Raw genomic sequence first — 16,095 nt, 5'->3', positions numbered from 1 at the left:
GATGCTGGGAAAGATTGAAGGCGGGAGGAGAAGGGGCTGACAGAGGATGAGATGGTTGGATGGCATCACTGACTGCATGGACATGAGTTTGAGCAAGCTCAGGAATTTGGTGATGGTCAGGGAAGCCTGGCGTGCTGTAATCCATGGAGTCACAGAGTCAGACTCGACTGAGGGACTGGACTTAACACCTCTAATAGCCTATAGGAGTTCAGACCTTCCAGTGGTTCCTCATAACTCTTAACCCACATTAAGGCTAGCCATCTTCTTTAATCTTACGCAAACTCTGACCCCTTCCAGAAGCCCCTCTTTTCTCATATGTTCTGGAACTCATGATCTGTAATATTTCCCGAGAATAGCTGCAAACCAACCGTATTATGGTATTGAACTCCCAAGTCTGCAGTCATTTTATAGTTAATTGTGTTATCTTCGAAGATTTTTCAACAGAGTGACATAATCCAATCTTTGCAAAGATTTTGGTGTGCAAGATTTGGTGTGCAGCTACCCGTTTTGAGGCATGAGAGGCGGGAGGACCTGACTTGGCATGAAGCACAGTGACAGTAAAGGAAGCCACTGAGGTTAAAGTGGCAAAGCTTCATGTCTAGTAAACAATGGCCTGGTATCTGAAGACTTCGGTTCCTGGGCATGGTGCTATCAGTCTCGCAGTGTTGCTGGTGTCTTCCCCAAGTGTAGGGAAGGAATGACACTACCTCGCAGGGTCACAGAGGGGAGCGAGGGGATAAAACTGGCTGCGTGCTCAGCACTGTGTCTGCCAACAGGGTAAAGCGCGCCAATCCTGTTTTCTATTAAGAAAAAGCGGGAGGAGATTATACTATCCACATCCCAGAGATTGCCGTTAGTGGTGAGCCTAAGTACCAGGCCTGCTGTTCACTCCCCTTACCCCTACGGGGGAAAGACCCGAAGAAACTGGCAGGGAGGGTGTGTTACAGAGAGTCCGCTCCCAGGCCTCTCCGCAATCCACCCCCAGCCCCAAAGCTCCTCCAGCCGAGAGCTGTTGCCGGGGCCCGGGCGCCGCCCAACTCCAGCGCAGGCCAATGGTAGCGCGGCCTGGGCACCGCCCAGCCTCAGTGAAGGCCTATAGCGGCGCGGCACGGGCACCGCCCTGATTCTCCTCCGGCCAATAGCGGCATGGCCCGGTGCGGGGGACTGCCTCCACCGGGCGGGTAGGTGGAGAGGCGGTCACCGGCTCCGCCTCACTCCCCTCTGACCCGGTGTCTCGTCTCTCTCTCTTCCTGTTCCAAACCACGTGGACGCGCCGGGGGCTGCGGGAGGGAACCCAGGCCGCCCCTGCCGCTGTCGCCGCTACTGCCATACCGCGACCCCCTCGCCCATCCGAAGTCGCCTCGTCCCTGCTGCCCGCGGCTTTGCGGAGGGCGTGCACATGGCGAGCCAGGCGCACTCCCTCAGCTACTCAGGCTGCAACTTCTTGCGCCAGCGTCTGGTCCTGTCCACTCTGAGCGGGCGCCCAGTCAAAATCCGAAAGATTCGGGCCAGAGATGACAACCCCGGCCTCCGAGGTAACTCCAGGGCGCGCAGCTCGCAGGGTGGGCGCAGGGCCCGAGGGGAGACCGCGCTCTTGCCCTGGGGTCCGGGAGGCAGGGAGCCTCCGGGTTCCGTGGGCGCGTAGGGGGCTCGCAGCGCGTCGCCCCCACACCAGAACGCGCTTGAGGTTGTGGGGAGGCGGGGTCGCGCCCCGAGGACTGAGCTCTGGTGCGCGCGGCGCTCTGCGTCTCCCAGGCGCTGGTAGTAAACAGCTACACGTTTTCCAGCACTATGTGTTGCAACATATCCCAGGCATCGCCCCCTCGTTTGTCTTGAGTCTCTCTTGCTCTCGCTATTAACCTCTCAAAAGAGAGAAACAGTTTGTTGGACCGACATGTGGTGAATGGGCAGATGAAAAGACGGAGAGAGATGTGGAGAGAGCGAAGTACCACTGGTTGGTATTGTCCCCTGTCCCAAAACAGGTCTCAGAAGCAGATGTCCCCTTGGTCGCCACCGGCTGTCCGTGTCGCCATGATTTCTCGGCCGCCCTCACACATCTCCTTGCGTGTGGATTAAAGAATTTTTTAAAATTCTTTGTTTATTTTCAGCCGTGACTGTGATTGGTTTGTGCAGGACAGAAGCTTTGAGATAAATTTTTAACAGTCATGGGCCTAATTGCCTTGACTTTAGTAAAGGGTTGGTGACAAGTGCTAAACTATAGGCTTCAGAGCTCTCTTTTTGCCCTACAGGGTGAATAGGTGAAAAATAAGGCCCCATTTAAACCCATGTCAGGTTAACAGTGTCCGAATTTCAACTGGTCCCCTGGCATAAGACTCATATATTTAAAAGCTTCTGTCTGGTTATTCCGATTTGGAAAAATCACTTCAAGAAAAAAAGAAAACCTCTCTGCATGTTGAAGGAGAAGAGGGTTTGTGGTTGGTCCTGGGAGCTTTCTGGGCCCTGCTGGTGTGTTTGATTTTGCACTGGTTCCTATACTCGGTGACCAGCCCATTTCATCATCTGTCTGAATGCATTTTCTGGATGTTTCTGCCTCTCTTGAAGGGTGATTGGTTGCACATAAGGGGAAATGTCATGTCATTGATGGAGATAGAAGGTTTGTAAGGAAGGAACCAGATGAACCTCTGTACCATGGAGGGGAACCTGGTGACAGTGAGAAAGGCTTCTGTTGGTACATGATTATTAGTGCCCTCACTGTCCTGAAGAAGTTGAGGGACCGCTAGCATGGTTTTTGCCAGGTGCTCTTCCTCTCAACATTTCTTAACCTTAATTTGGAGTCTGACTCTTGGGTGAAGCAATTGCTTGATTGCTCTACTCTGGCATTCCCTATCAACTCTCCCACTAGCCCCCTATATTAGCCTGCTGCTGCTAAGCTGCTAAGTCACGTCAGTTGTGTCCGACTCTGTGCGACCCCATAGACGGCAGCCCACCAGGCTCCCCTGTCCCTGGGATTCTTCAGGCAAGAACACTGGAGTGGGTTGCCATTTCCTTCTCCAATGCAGGAAAGTAAAAAGTAAAAGTGAAGTCGCTCAGTTGTGTCTGACTCTTAGCGACCCCATGGATTGCAGCCTACCAGGCTCCTCTGTCCATGGGATTTTCCAGGCAAGAGTACTGGAGTGGGGTGCCATTGCCTTCTCCATATATTAGCCTAGAGAACTCATAGCTACCTGGATGTGGTGTGAAGACAGGGTTCTAGGAACACTGGGGATAGCATTTTTAAATAGAAGTACTTTGGCTTCTATTTAAAGTACTCAGTGGTAAAGAATGGTGGCTCAGTGGTAAAGAATATGCCTGCCAATTCAGGAGACGTGGGTTCAGTCCTTGGGTGGGGAAGATTCTCTGGAGGAGAAAATGGCAACTGACTCCAGTATTCTTGCCTGGAGAATCCCACGGACAGAGGAGCCAGGCAGGCTACAGTGTATAGGGTCACAAAGAGTCAGGCAAGACTGAGTGACTGAGCACACATTCATACATTAGCCTGTAGACCTGGGATTTCTAATGGAAATTGTGCCCATGAGATATAATTTAGTGATGTTTCCCTTTCTCCCTCCTGCACTGTTTGTGAGTATCTTTTCACTGCCACACACATGAATGGAGCTTGGGCACTTGGCATTTTCCTGAAAAGATACCAGACTCTGGTACCTAGGGACGGTAGTACTGGTTAGCAGAAGTGCTGGTATTATATGAGGAGCACTCTGTATAGCCTTATTTGCCTTACCTTATTAATATACTAGGGGGTAAAAAGAGACCCTTAATTTAGACCTTCTTGGCTAGATTCAAGGCCTCAGAAATTCTGTAGACATATACTTAATTTCTAAGAAGAGAACTAAGATATATGTATATACATGCATTCATAGAGAGAGAGAGAGAGATATATGTATATATGTCATACATACATATGTAAGTGTATATACATACACACATATAAATACATGTTGCCCCAACACATGATGTGATCATAGTCATATGAGTCTGTAGTAGCTTCAATGGAGGTGTAGCCAATGAATGTCTTATCTGTCATCTGTCCCTTTCTGACTCTTCCTGACTTAGATTCTGAGAGTTAGAAAAAACTCATCATCTCCAATAAAATTTTGCAGCTCAAGTGCAAGAATTATATCTCCTGAAGGTGCTTACTTAAATATCTCCTCTGGTGTGAGCTTTGGAGAGTGGAGGTGGCGTCTCTGGAATAGTCATTCATAAAAGGTTCATTGAGCCCCAGGTCGAGCATAGCTTTGTGGAGGTGTAAACATGAGAAGCTCATTGCTCCATTCTCAAGGAGCTTTCTGAAGAAGAGCTGAGAGAGTGAGTATCCTGAGTAACTTGAGGTAGGAAGTTGTAATGGGGCTCCTCAGAGTTAGAGCAACAGTGTGCCTAGAGGTTATGATGAAGACTCTCTGGATCTTCTGATCTGACCGGATAGGACTGAGATGGTGGCTTTGGGAATTGTTGCTGAAAGAAACAGCTTTTAAGTCAAAAAGTTCTTCATTTTCTTTATTTTGTGGAGGTGTGTACCCTCCGAGGTGGCACAGTGGTAAAGAATCTGCCTGCCAATGTAAGAGACGGAAGAGATGTGGGTTCTCTCTTTGGGTTGGGATGATCCCCTGGAATAGGAAATGACAACCCACTCTAGTGGGAAATTACATGAACAGAGAAGCGTGGCAGACTACAACACATGGGGTTGCAAAGAGTCGGACATGACTGAGCACACAAAGATGATGAATAAACTGTTCATTTGTCATGGTCATGGTAGGTTGGGAGTTGAGAGCTTGGGCTCAGTTAGATCTCTGTTTGAAATAGGGTTCTGCTTTTGCTATTAGCTATTGGAGCTCCTGAGCCTCAGTTTTTTCATCTGTAAAGTGAGGCCATTACTACAACTTCAGAGGGTCATGTGAAAATTAAATGAAATAGTGCTTGAAAGTGCACTCAGCAGAGCCTGGTGTGTAAGAAGAGTAAATATTAGCTGGTTTTATTTTTTGTAACTTCTGTTCACTGGTATATTTCCCTTGTCTGGCATTCAAAATCTGTTCCTGCTTCTATATGGAAAATTTTCAAATATTTAATTGTACCTTCTCTGTTTTCTTTTCAGTCTAAAGGTTTCCTTTTAGGTGATGGCTTCCAAATATTTGTGTGTTATATGTATAATGTAGTGGTTCTTAGGCAGGAGCAGTTTTGCTCCCCGGGGATATTTGGCAGTGTTTGGAGACATTTTTGGTTGTCACAACTGAGAGTCTGCTCCTGGCACCTAGTGGGTGGAGCCCGGGGATGCCCCTAAACATCCCTACAGTGCGCTGGACAGCTCCCCACACAAAGAACTATTCTGTGCAAAATACCAGTGCTGCTGTTGGAAAACCCTGCTCTACCAGACTTAACTGGGCGTCCCAGGTCGCTCCGTGGTAAACAGTCCACCTGCCAATGCAGGAGATGTGAGTTCAATCCCTGGGTAAGGAAGATCTGAAGAAAGGAATGGCAGCCCACTCTAGTGTTCTTGCCTGGGCAATTCCATGGACAGAGAAGCTTGGCAGGCTACAGTTCGTGGGGTCCCAGAAGAATCAGACACACTTAGTGACTAAACAACAGCAACAACTGAATATAATTGTTAAGCTTTTTCTTTTCTTCGTATCCGTAATGACTGGGAATAGCAGCATGAGGTACCAAGAAAACTGCAAACAGATTCAGAAGGGGATGAGACACAGCTGAAATTGTGATTTCAGCTGGATTTGTTAATCTCTTAAATAGAATATTTTTGTCTCCTCTGAACGAGGAATTGTAAATGATGAGAAGAATTTGAATCCCAAAGAAAGAAGATCCTGAAATAGTTTTTATTAATTATGCAGCTACAATGTATAATATTTACTTCACTTTTGAGGAACATGAACAATTATATTGCCTCGTTAGATTCTTTCCATCAGTGAGGAGGAAATAAATATTCTTCTGTTGTTGTTTTACTAAAGGTAAAAAGGCAAAACATGGTTAAGTAAGATAGCTGGTGAAGTTAAATATCTAGTCAGTAACAGAGCCAGAAGCAGACGGCAGCCAGCTCCAGTCGGCAAGGCCTATTCTCCCAACCGACTGCTTGGTGGACTTGAGTGTTCCTCAGATTATAAAGCAGCTGTCCAAAGTGCTTCGGTTTCTGGATTTCACGAGGGCTGTATGCTGTAGGGTTCAGTTGAATTAACATTTTCTGGGTAAAGGTGAGGTCCATATGGAAAGAATTCACAAGAATGATGATTTTTTAAAAGTGGGAATACAGAAATGATGGACTTGGGTAAGAGTCCTGATTTAGCACTTAGGACATGGGATTGCTGCTACCCATGTCCCTGAGTAGGTCACATGTTTGCTGTGAAACTGGAGAGAGGAGTTATTTGGTCCTCGGGGAGTGCTGCACGTGGCTTAACCAGATGAGTTTCTGAAAAAGGAGGGGTAAGTGAAATTTTAATAAAAAGAATCCTTTAAAGTGTGCTGAGGAAACATGCCACATGGAGGTCCTTAAAGGTAAAATGTCTTTTGGCAAACTGATACATTGTTTTGGGGATAAATCTGGGTGTTCATGAATTGGATTTTGTAAAAGGATTGTAAGGGCAAATTATTTTTCTTCTCTGCTCTCAATACTTCTGACACCAGATGTGTGGGGTTTCCTTTCCATACCAGGTAGTTGTCCAGTTCCCAGTGGACATTCACTGCTGCTGCTGCTAAGTTGCTTCAGTTGTGCCCGACTCTGTGTGACCCCATAGATGGCAGCCCACCAGGCTCCCCTGGCCCTGGGATTTTCCAGGCAAGAGTATTGGAGTGAGTTGCCATTGCCTTCTCCGGGACATTCACTGGGTGTGCTACAAATTTAACTCAATTGTGAACTACCTCGGTGGTGATAGCATCAAATCCCACAGGTTAAGGACTTAATCTCAAATCTCAGTCACAAGCCCAGACCATTTATACTTCGTAGCAACCGGTTATAATTCGGGGGTTCCCAAACTCCCTCCTGAGGTCTAATAATTTGCTAAAATTATGTCTCATGAAGCTCAGGGAAATATTTATTTGCATTTACCAGTTTATAATAAAGGATATAAAAGATAAAGATGAGTAGTCAGATGAAGAGATACATAGGGTAGGTCCAGAAGAGTCCTGAAGTAGGGGCTTCCATCCCTGTGGAACGGTGGGGGTTTGTTATTCTCCCAGAATGTGGATTTTTTTTTGTTTTGTTTTAAACTAACATGAAGTTCTCTCCTTGTTCAAGAATTTTTACTAGGGCTTAATCTCCAGGCCTACCTCCATACCACACCACCCCCTGTAGAAGTTGGTAGGATTGAAAGTTCTAACCATCTAATCTTTTGGTTTTTTTGGTGACCAGCCCCATCCTGAGGCTGTCTTGGGGCTCTGCCCTAAGTCACCTCAGCAGCATAAACTCAGGTGTGCTCAAAAGGGACTCTATGAATAGCTTTTAAAGTAGACCCCTGTCACTCTGGAACGTCCAAGGTTTTTTTTTTTTTTAATAGGAGGTCTGTGCTGGGAACAAAGACTAACTATATTTCTTATTATACCACAGGATGTACCTATACTTTATTTCAGTATGGTCTGGGACTCAAAGTTGTTGCTAATTAACTGGAATTGGGGGAGGCCTGGCCACTGTACTAATGATAAGCATAGAGTTTGTATTCCTACCAGTATTGAAGGAATGATTTAATTTCTTTACATTCTTGCCAGCATTTGGTGTCATTATTTTTAACTGTAGCCATTCTAATTAATGTGTAGTGCTGTCTTGCAGTTTAATTTGCACATTCCTAATGACTAATGACCCTGATGCTGGGAGGGGTTGGGGGCAGGAGGAGAAGGGGACAACAGAGGATGAGATGGCTGGATGGCATCACCGACTCGATGCACTCGATGCACCGACTCGATGCACATGAGTTTGGGTGAACTCAGGGAGTTGGTGATGGACAGGGAGGCCTGGTGTGCTTCGATTCATGGGGTCGAAAAGAGTTGGACTCGACTGAGCAACTGAACTGAACTGAACTGAACTGAATGGCTAATGATATTGAACAACATTTCATGTCTTTTGCCATTTTCTAGTAGGATTTTTCTGTTAAGTTTGAGAGTTCTTTACATATTCTAGTCCTTTGTCAAATATGTGGTTTCCTAGTTCCTAGTATTTTATCTCACTCTACAGCTTGCCTTTTTATACTGTAACATGGTCTTTTGCAGAGGGAAAGTTTTAATGAAATAGAATTTATCAAATTTTTCTTTTACTGCGTGTACCTTTGGTGAAAAGTTTAAGAACTGTTTGCCTAGCCCTAGACCTGAAGATTTTCTTTTTTTTTTCCTGTAAATTTTATAGTTTTATATTTTATATTTAAGTTAATTTTTGTATGAAGTTTAAAACTTAGGTCAGTGTTCATTTTTTTGCTTATGAATGTCCAACTGCTCTAGCACCATTTGTACAAGTGGCTATCTTCCATTTAATCCCTTTTTAACAAATCACTTTGTTAAAAAAATATTGGGCATATTTGTGTGGGTCTCTTTCTGGGTTCTCTGTTCTGTTTCACTGACCTTTATGTCTGTCCCTTTGTCAGTACCACACTCTCATGATTTTTGTTGTTCAGTCTCTTAGTCATGTCTGACTCCTTGTGACCCCATGGACGGCAGCACACCAGGCTCCCCTGTCCTTCACTATCTCCTGAAGTTTGCTCAGATTCATGTTCATTGAGTCAATGATGCCGTCCAACCATCTCATCCTCTGTTGCTTCCTTCTCCTTCTGCCCTCAGTCTTTCCCAGCATCAGGGTCTTTTGCAATGAGTTGGCTCTTCGCATCAGGTGGCCAAAGTAGTGGACCTTCAGTTTCAGCATCAGTCCTTCCAGTGAATATTCAGGGTTGATTTCCTTTAGAATTGACTGGTTTGATTTCCTTGAAGTCCAAGGGACTCTCAAGAGTCTTCGCCAGCACCATAATTTGAAAGTATCCATTCTTCTGAGCTCAGTCTTCTTTATGGTCAAACTCTCACATCCATACATGACTACTGGAAAAACCATAGCTTTGACTCTACAGACCTCTGTCAGCAAGGTAATGTCTCTGCTTTTTAATACGCTGTCTAGGTTTGACATAGCTTTTCTTCCAGGGAACAAGTGTCTTTTATTTTCATGGCTGCAGTCACCATCCACAATGATTTTGGATCCCAAGAAAATAAAATCTGTCACCATTTCCACTTTCCCTCTGGTCTGTTTGCCATGGAGTGATGGGACTGGATGCCATGATCTTTGTTTTTTGAATGTTGAGTATTAAGTGAGCTTTTTTGCACTCCTCTTTCACGTTTGTCAAGAGGCTCTTTAGTTCCTTTTTGCTTTCGGCCATTAGGGTGCTGTCATCTTCCTATCTGAGGTTATAGGTATTTCTCCTGAAAATCTTGATTCTAGCTTGTGATTCATCCAGCTCCGCATTTCACATGATGTACTCTGTATTTAAGTTAAATAAGCAGGGTGACAATGTACAGCCTTGATGTATTCCTTTCCCTATTTGGAACCAGTCTGTTGTTCCATGTCCAGTTCTAACTGTTGCTTCTTAACCTGCCTACAGAATTCTCAGGAGGTGGGTCTGGTATTCCCATCTTTTAAGAGTTTTCCACAGTTTGTTGTGATCCACACAGTCAAAGCCTTTGGTGTAGTTAATAAAGCAAAAGTAGATGTTTTTCTGGCATTGTTATGTATATAATATTTGGGTGGGTTGGTCCGTTCAACTTTAGTCTTAATTTTCATGAGTATTTTAGTTATTCTAGTTCTTTGCCTTTTCATATAAAGTTTAGAATAATTTTGTCTTTATAAAAAATCATATTAGGATTTTGACAAGAACTGTGTTAAACCTATATGATAGTTTAGGGAGAGTTATCATCTTTACTGTATTGAGTCTCCTAATCCATAAACATAATGTATCTTTGCATTTATTTAGATGTTAGTTTTCTTTCATCAACATCTGTTGTTTTTAGCATTTAAGTCCTGTACATGATTTGTTGATTTACACCTAAATGTCTCACTTTTTTGAGCAGTTGTAAATGATACCTGATTTTAAATTTTGGCCTCTATGTGTTCATTAATAGTATATAAAAAATACAATTTTTTTTTTTTCATGTTTGTCTTGTGTCCTGCAACCTTGGGCTTTCCTTGTGGCTAAGCTGGTAAAGAATCTGCCTGCAATGCAGGAGGCCTGGGTTTGATCCCTGGGTTGAGAAGATCCCCTGGAGAAAGGGAAGGCTACCCACTCCAGTATTCTGGCCTGGAGAATTCCATCGACTGTATAGTTCATGGGGTTGCAAAGTGCCAGACACTACTGAGTGACTCAATTCCTAGCCCTGCAACCTTGCTAAATTCATTTATAAGTTCTAAATGTGTAGTGGTTTTTCTTTTTTTGGTAGATTCTTTGGGATTTTTTTTTTTCTTAGTTTTCTTTTTTTTTTAATTATTTTATTTTATTTTTTAACGTTACAGTATTGTATTGGTTTTGCCGTATATCAACATGAATCCGCCACAGGTATACACATGTGGACAGTCATGTCATCTATAACTTGGAACAGTTTTATTTCTTCTTTTCTGAAATTTATACCTTTTATTACTGCCTTATTGCACTGAGTAGGACTTCTAACACTATGTTAAATAAGAGTAATGAGACCAAACTTCGTTACTTTGTTCCCTGTCTTAGGAAACAAGTGTTTTGCCACAAAGTATAATGTTAGCTGTATATTTTTTTTAGATTTTTTTTTTTAATCAAGTTGAGAAAATTCGCTTCTGTTTTCTAAGATTTGTACATGTTTATGAATGAGTGTTGTATTTTATCAAATGCACTTTTTGTACCACTTATGTGATCTTGTGATTTCTCTTGTTTAGTCTGTTAATATGGTTTATTTCATTGAATGATTTTCAAATATTGAAGCATCCTTGCATTATGGAAATAAACCCTACTGGTCATGATGTGTAATTCTTTTTTATATTACTGGATTTTATTTTCTAACATTTTGTTACAGATTTTTTCATATATATTCATAAATGATACTCATTTGTGGACTTCCCTGGTGGCTCAGATGTTAAAGAATCTCCCTGAAATTCAGGAGACCCAAGTTCGATCCCTGGGTCAGGAAGGTCCCCTGGAGAAGGAAATGGCAACCCACTCCAGTATTCTTGTCTTGAGAATTCCATGGACAGAGGACCTGGTGGGCTACAGTCCATGTAGTTTCCTATTTTTGTACTCTTAGTCTGATTTTGATAATTTAAATAAGAATATACTAGTTTAACGGAGAAGGCAGTGGCACCCCACTTCAGTACTCTTGTCTGGAAAATCCCATGGACGGAGGAGCCTGGAAGGCTGCAGTCCATGGGGTCGCTGAGGGTTGGACACGACTGAGCGACTTCAGTTTCACTTTTCACTTTCATGCATTGGAGAAGGAAATGGCAACCCACTCCAGTGTTCTTGCCTAGAGAATCCCAGGGACAGGGGAGCCTGGTGGCCTGCCGTCTATGGGGTCGCACAGAGTTGGACACGACTGAAGTGACTTAGCAGCAGCATACTAGTTTAAAATAAATTGGAAACTGTTTCTTTGTTTTCTAGAAGAGATTGTGTAGAATTGATTTTAGTTCTTTAAACATTTGGTATAATTCTCCAATGAAACCATAAAGGCCTAGAGATTTCTTTTGGGGGAGTTTTAAAGAATATATTTTCAATTTCCTGAATGGTTATAGGATCATTTAAATTACCCATTTTGTATGATGAGTTGTGGTAGTTTGTGTTTTTTGGAGAAATGGTCCATTTCATCTAAATTGTTTTATATATGTAGAGTTCATAGTTCTTTCTTATTGTGCTTTTGATGCCTGGAGGTTCTGCATTGATATTCCCTGTTTCCTGATAAACTATTGATTTGTGTCTTTTTTTTTTTTCTGTGTTGCTAGAAATTTGGGATTATTTTCTTAAAGAACCAGCTATTTCACTAATTTTTTCCCCCCATTTTTCTTGTTTTCAATTTCATCTGTCTCTGCTATTTTTATTATTTTCTTCATTTGCTTTGGATTTATTTTGTTCTTTTTCTAAATTGAGGTGAGAGATTATTGGAAACCTTTTCTCTTTTGTAATATAGGCATTTAGTACAATAAACTTCCTCTCAACACAGCTTTAGCTGAGTCCCATGAATTTTCAGTGTGTCATATTTTAATTTTCATTTAGTTGAATATGTTTTTTCTTGCCTTTAAAACTTCCTCTTTGATCCATGGATTATTTACAAGTGTGTTGTTTAACTTCCAAGTGTTGAATATTTTCCCGTTATCATTTTGTTATTGATATAAGTTTGATTCCGTTATGTTTAGGGAACGTGCTCTGTAAATTTCAATTACTTTAAATTTCTTGAGTTTTCTTAAAGCCCCAAGATACCATTATCTTGGTGTGTGTTCATTGTGCACTTAGAAAGAATGTATATTCTGTTCTGTGAGTTGGGTGATATGTAGATGTTGATTAGAATTGCTTGGTGGAATTGCTGAGTTCTTGATTCTGTCAGAACAGTTTTAGCTTCATATATTTTGCAGCTTTGTTGTTTGGTGCATGTAGGTTTGCTCTGTCTTCTTGGTGGATTGACCCTTTGAGTATTATGCAGTGTTGTCCTACTCTGCTTTGAGTAATTTTCTAAGGTGGAGGAAATATTTCAGTGCATTAGGCTTAGAGAGGGGTCGGTTCAGTTCAGTTCAGTTGCTCAGTTGTGTCAGAGAAGGGTCACTTCCTCTCTGTTTGAAGAAAAAGACTAAAACTGAGGAGGTTGGATACAAATAGAATACTTGAAGATGCTAAAAACAGCATAAATCAGAAAAATAAGCTGTGTTTTGTTGATTTCATTTCTTCAAAGGTTTTTATATGAGCAAGATAAAATATCCAGGAAAATTTGAAGGTAGGAGGCAAAAAAAGTAATCTTCAGTGTTGGTTGTTTTAAATAGAGCACCACAGTTCAAAAGCATCAATACTTCAGTGCTCAGCTTTCTTTATAGTCCAGCTCTCACATCCATACATGACCACTGGAAAAACCATAGCTTTAACTAGATGGACCTTTGTTGGCAAAGTAATGTTTCAGCTTTTTAATAAGCTGTCTAGGTTGATCATAACTTTTCTTCCATGGAGCAAGCATCTTGTAATTTCATGGCTGCAGTCACCATCTGCAGTGCTTTTGGAGCCCCCCAAAATAAAATCTGTCGCTGTTTCCATTGTTGCCCCATCTATTTGCCATCAAGTGATGGGGCCAGATGCCATGATCTTCGTTTTTGAATGTTGAGGTCTAAGCCAACTTTTTCACTGTCCTCTTTCACTTTCATCAAGAGGCTCTTTAGTTCTTCTTTGCTTCCTGCCAAAAGGGTGGTGTCATCTGCATATCTGAGACTATTGATACTTCTCCCAGCAGTCTTGATTCCAGCTTGTGCTTCATCCAGCCTGCCATTTCACATGATGTACTCTGCATAGAAGTTAAATAAGCAGGGTGACAATATACAGCCTTGCCGTACTCCTTTTCCGATTTTGAACCAGTCTGTTGTTCATGTCTAGTTCTAACTGTTGCTTCCTGACCTGCATACAGATTTCTCAGGAGGCAGGTCAGGTGGTCTTGTATTCCCATCTCTTTCAGAATTTTCCACAGTTAGTTGTGATCCACACAGTCAAAAGCTTTGGCATAGTCAATAAAGCAGAAAGAGATGTTTTTCTGAAACTCTTGCTTTTTCCATGATCCAGCAGATGTTGACAATTTGATTTCTGGTTCCTCTGCCTTTTCTAAAACCAGCTTGAACATCTGGAAGTTCACAGTTCACATACTATTGAAGCCTGGCTTGGAGAATTTTGAGCATTACTTTACTAGCATGTGAGATGAGTGCAATTGTGCGGTAGTTTGAGCATTCTTTGGCATGGCCTTTCTTTGGGATTGGAATGAGAACTGACCTTTTCTAGTCCTGTGACCACTGCTGAGTTTTCCAAATTTGCTGACATATTGAATGCAGCACTTTCATAGCATCATCTTTTAGTACTTGAAATAGCTCAACTGGAATTCCATCACCTCCACGAGCTTTGTTCATAGTGATGCTTCTGAAGGCCCACTTGACTTCACATTCCAGGATGTCTGGCTCTAGGTGAGTGATCACACCATAGTGATTATCTGGGTCATGAAGATCTTTTTTTGTATAGTTCTTCTGTGTATTCTTACCACCTCTTCTTAATATCTTCTGCTTCTGTTAGGTCCCTACCATTTCTGTGCTTTATTGAACCCATCTTTGCATGAAAAGTTCCCTTGGTATCTCTAATTTTCTTGAAGAGATCTCTAGTCTTTCCTGTTCTATTGTTTTCCTCTATTTCTTTGTACTGATCACTTAGGAATGTTTTCTTATCTCTCCTTGCTCTTCTTTAGAACTCTGCATTCAGATAGATATATCTTTCCTTTCCTTCTTTTGCTTTTTGCTTCCCTTCTTTTCTCAGCTATGTGGAAGGCCTCCTCAGACAACCATTTTGCCTTTTTGCATTTCTTCTTCTTGGGGATGGTTTTGATCACCGCCTCCTGTACAATGTCATGAACCTCTGTCCATAGTTCTTCAGGCACTCTATCAGACTTAATCCCTTGAATCTATTCATCACTTCCACTGTATAATTGTAAGGGATCTGATTTGTGTCATACCTGAATGGTCTAGTGGTTTTCCCTATTTTCTTCAATTTAAGTCTGAATTTTGCAATAAGGAGTTCATGATCTAAGCCACAGTCAGTTCCTTGACTTGTTTTTGCTAAGTATATAGAGATTCTCCACCTTTGGCTGCAAAGAATATAACCAATCTGATTTCAGTATTGACCATCTGGTGATGTCAATGTGTAGAGTTGTCTCTTCTGTTGTTGGAAGAAGAACATTAAGAGACATATCAATTTTATCAAAATATATGGGAGCCTACCAAAGAAAAATTTACCACTCTAAACACTTTGGTAATTAAGAAGAAAAACAACAGAACAATGAACTGAGATATTTAGAAATGGAACAAATTTACAAGCCAAAAACGAAATGAAAATATTTTAAAGGAAGAGATAAACAAAATGGAAAATAGCAAAAGACATCAAGTTAATTCATTAAAAAAATACAAAACAAATCAATAGACTCATTCATTTGTAAAAGGAAAGAAAGTATGAATTAATAAAATAAAAAATGTAATTAATGTAAAAGATCAAGAACATTTGTGGTAGACTATTCTCTATTATTTACTGATACATTTGGAATTGACATAGTTATGTAAAAAGATAACAAATCAAAATAGATAAAATGAAATTTTTAAAGACACCCAAAGATAAAACCAAAACAAAAGGAATGCAAAAATTCACCAAGTAATATATAGAAAAGAGCACTGAAGTTGCTAGAAAATTTCCCCCAATATTCAATGAAAAATAATTCTTATTATTTTACACATTCCAAAGAACAAAAAAGAATGTATAGAGATGACTTCTGGAGAAGGCAGTGGCACCCCACTCCAGTACTTTTGCCTGGAAAATCCCATGGATGGAGGAGCCTGGTGGGCTACAGTCCATGGGGTCCCTAAGAGTCGGACACGACTGAGCGACTTCACTTTCACTTTTCACTTTCATGCATTGGAGAAGGAAATGGCAACCCACTCCAGTGTTCTTACCTGGAGAATCCCAGGGGCGGGAGAGCCTGGTGGGCTGCCGTCTATGGGGTCGCACAGAGTCAGACACGACTGAAGTGACTCAGCAGCAGCAGAGATGACTTCAGTTGTAGGGTACTTAAGAGCACCACACACAAAAAAATTAAATTACAAAATAACCTCATTTAATGAGGCCAAATGAAAAGCCCTAAATAAATCTTTAAAAAATAGATCATAACAAATTTTTAAACTATCCAGTATGATTAGGAAGGGTACATCTCAAGAATTGGCTACAGATAAAACACATGGAAAAGTATAACATAATTAAATGTAAGGTTAAACACAAAAATGAGGGGGAAAAAAATCACATAACCAACTTAACTGCTACTGAAAAGACACCTGACAAAATTGAACGTCCATCTCTCAGTAAACTGTTTCAAAAACCATGAAGA

General features: G+C 41.7%; 1 protein-coding gene across 3 annotated transcripts in view; it reads left to right on the top strand.

The window, feature by feature from the left end:
* Positions 1-1,257: 1,257 nt before the first annotated feature.
* The window catches only part of RCL1 (RNA terminal phosphate cyclase like 1), a 220,382-nt gene continuing 205,544 nt past the window's right edge, over positions 1,258-16,095 (top strand). For 2 of the 3 annotated variants that reach the window (XR_009495486.1, XM_024995983.2), the window contains exon 1: positions 1,258-1,535. Coding sequence is in view for 2 of the 3 variants with exons in the window: in XM_024995983.2 (XP_024851751.2) it covers positions 1,400-1,535 (136 nt within the window). In the remaining variant the exon portion in view is untranslated. 3 annotated transcript variants of the gene reach the window in all.

The sequence above is a fragment of the Bos taurus genome, chromosome 8 (assembly GCF_002263795.3).
Source record: "Bos taurus isolate L1 Dominette 01449 registration number 42190680 breed Hereford chromosome 8, ARS-UCD2.0, whole genome shotgun sequence".
NCBI lineage: Eukaryota > Metazoa > Chordata > Mammalia > Artiodactyla > Bovidae > Bos > Bos taurus.
Note: the sequence above shows the minus strand (reverse complement) of the source record. Positions and strands in the feature narration are given on the sequence as shown.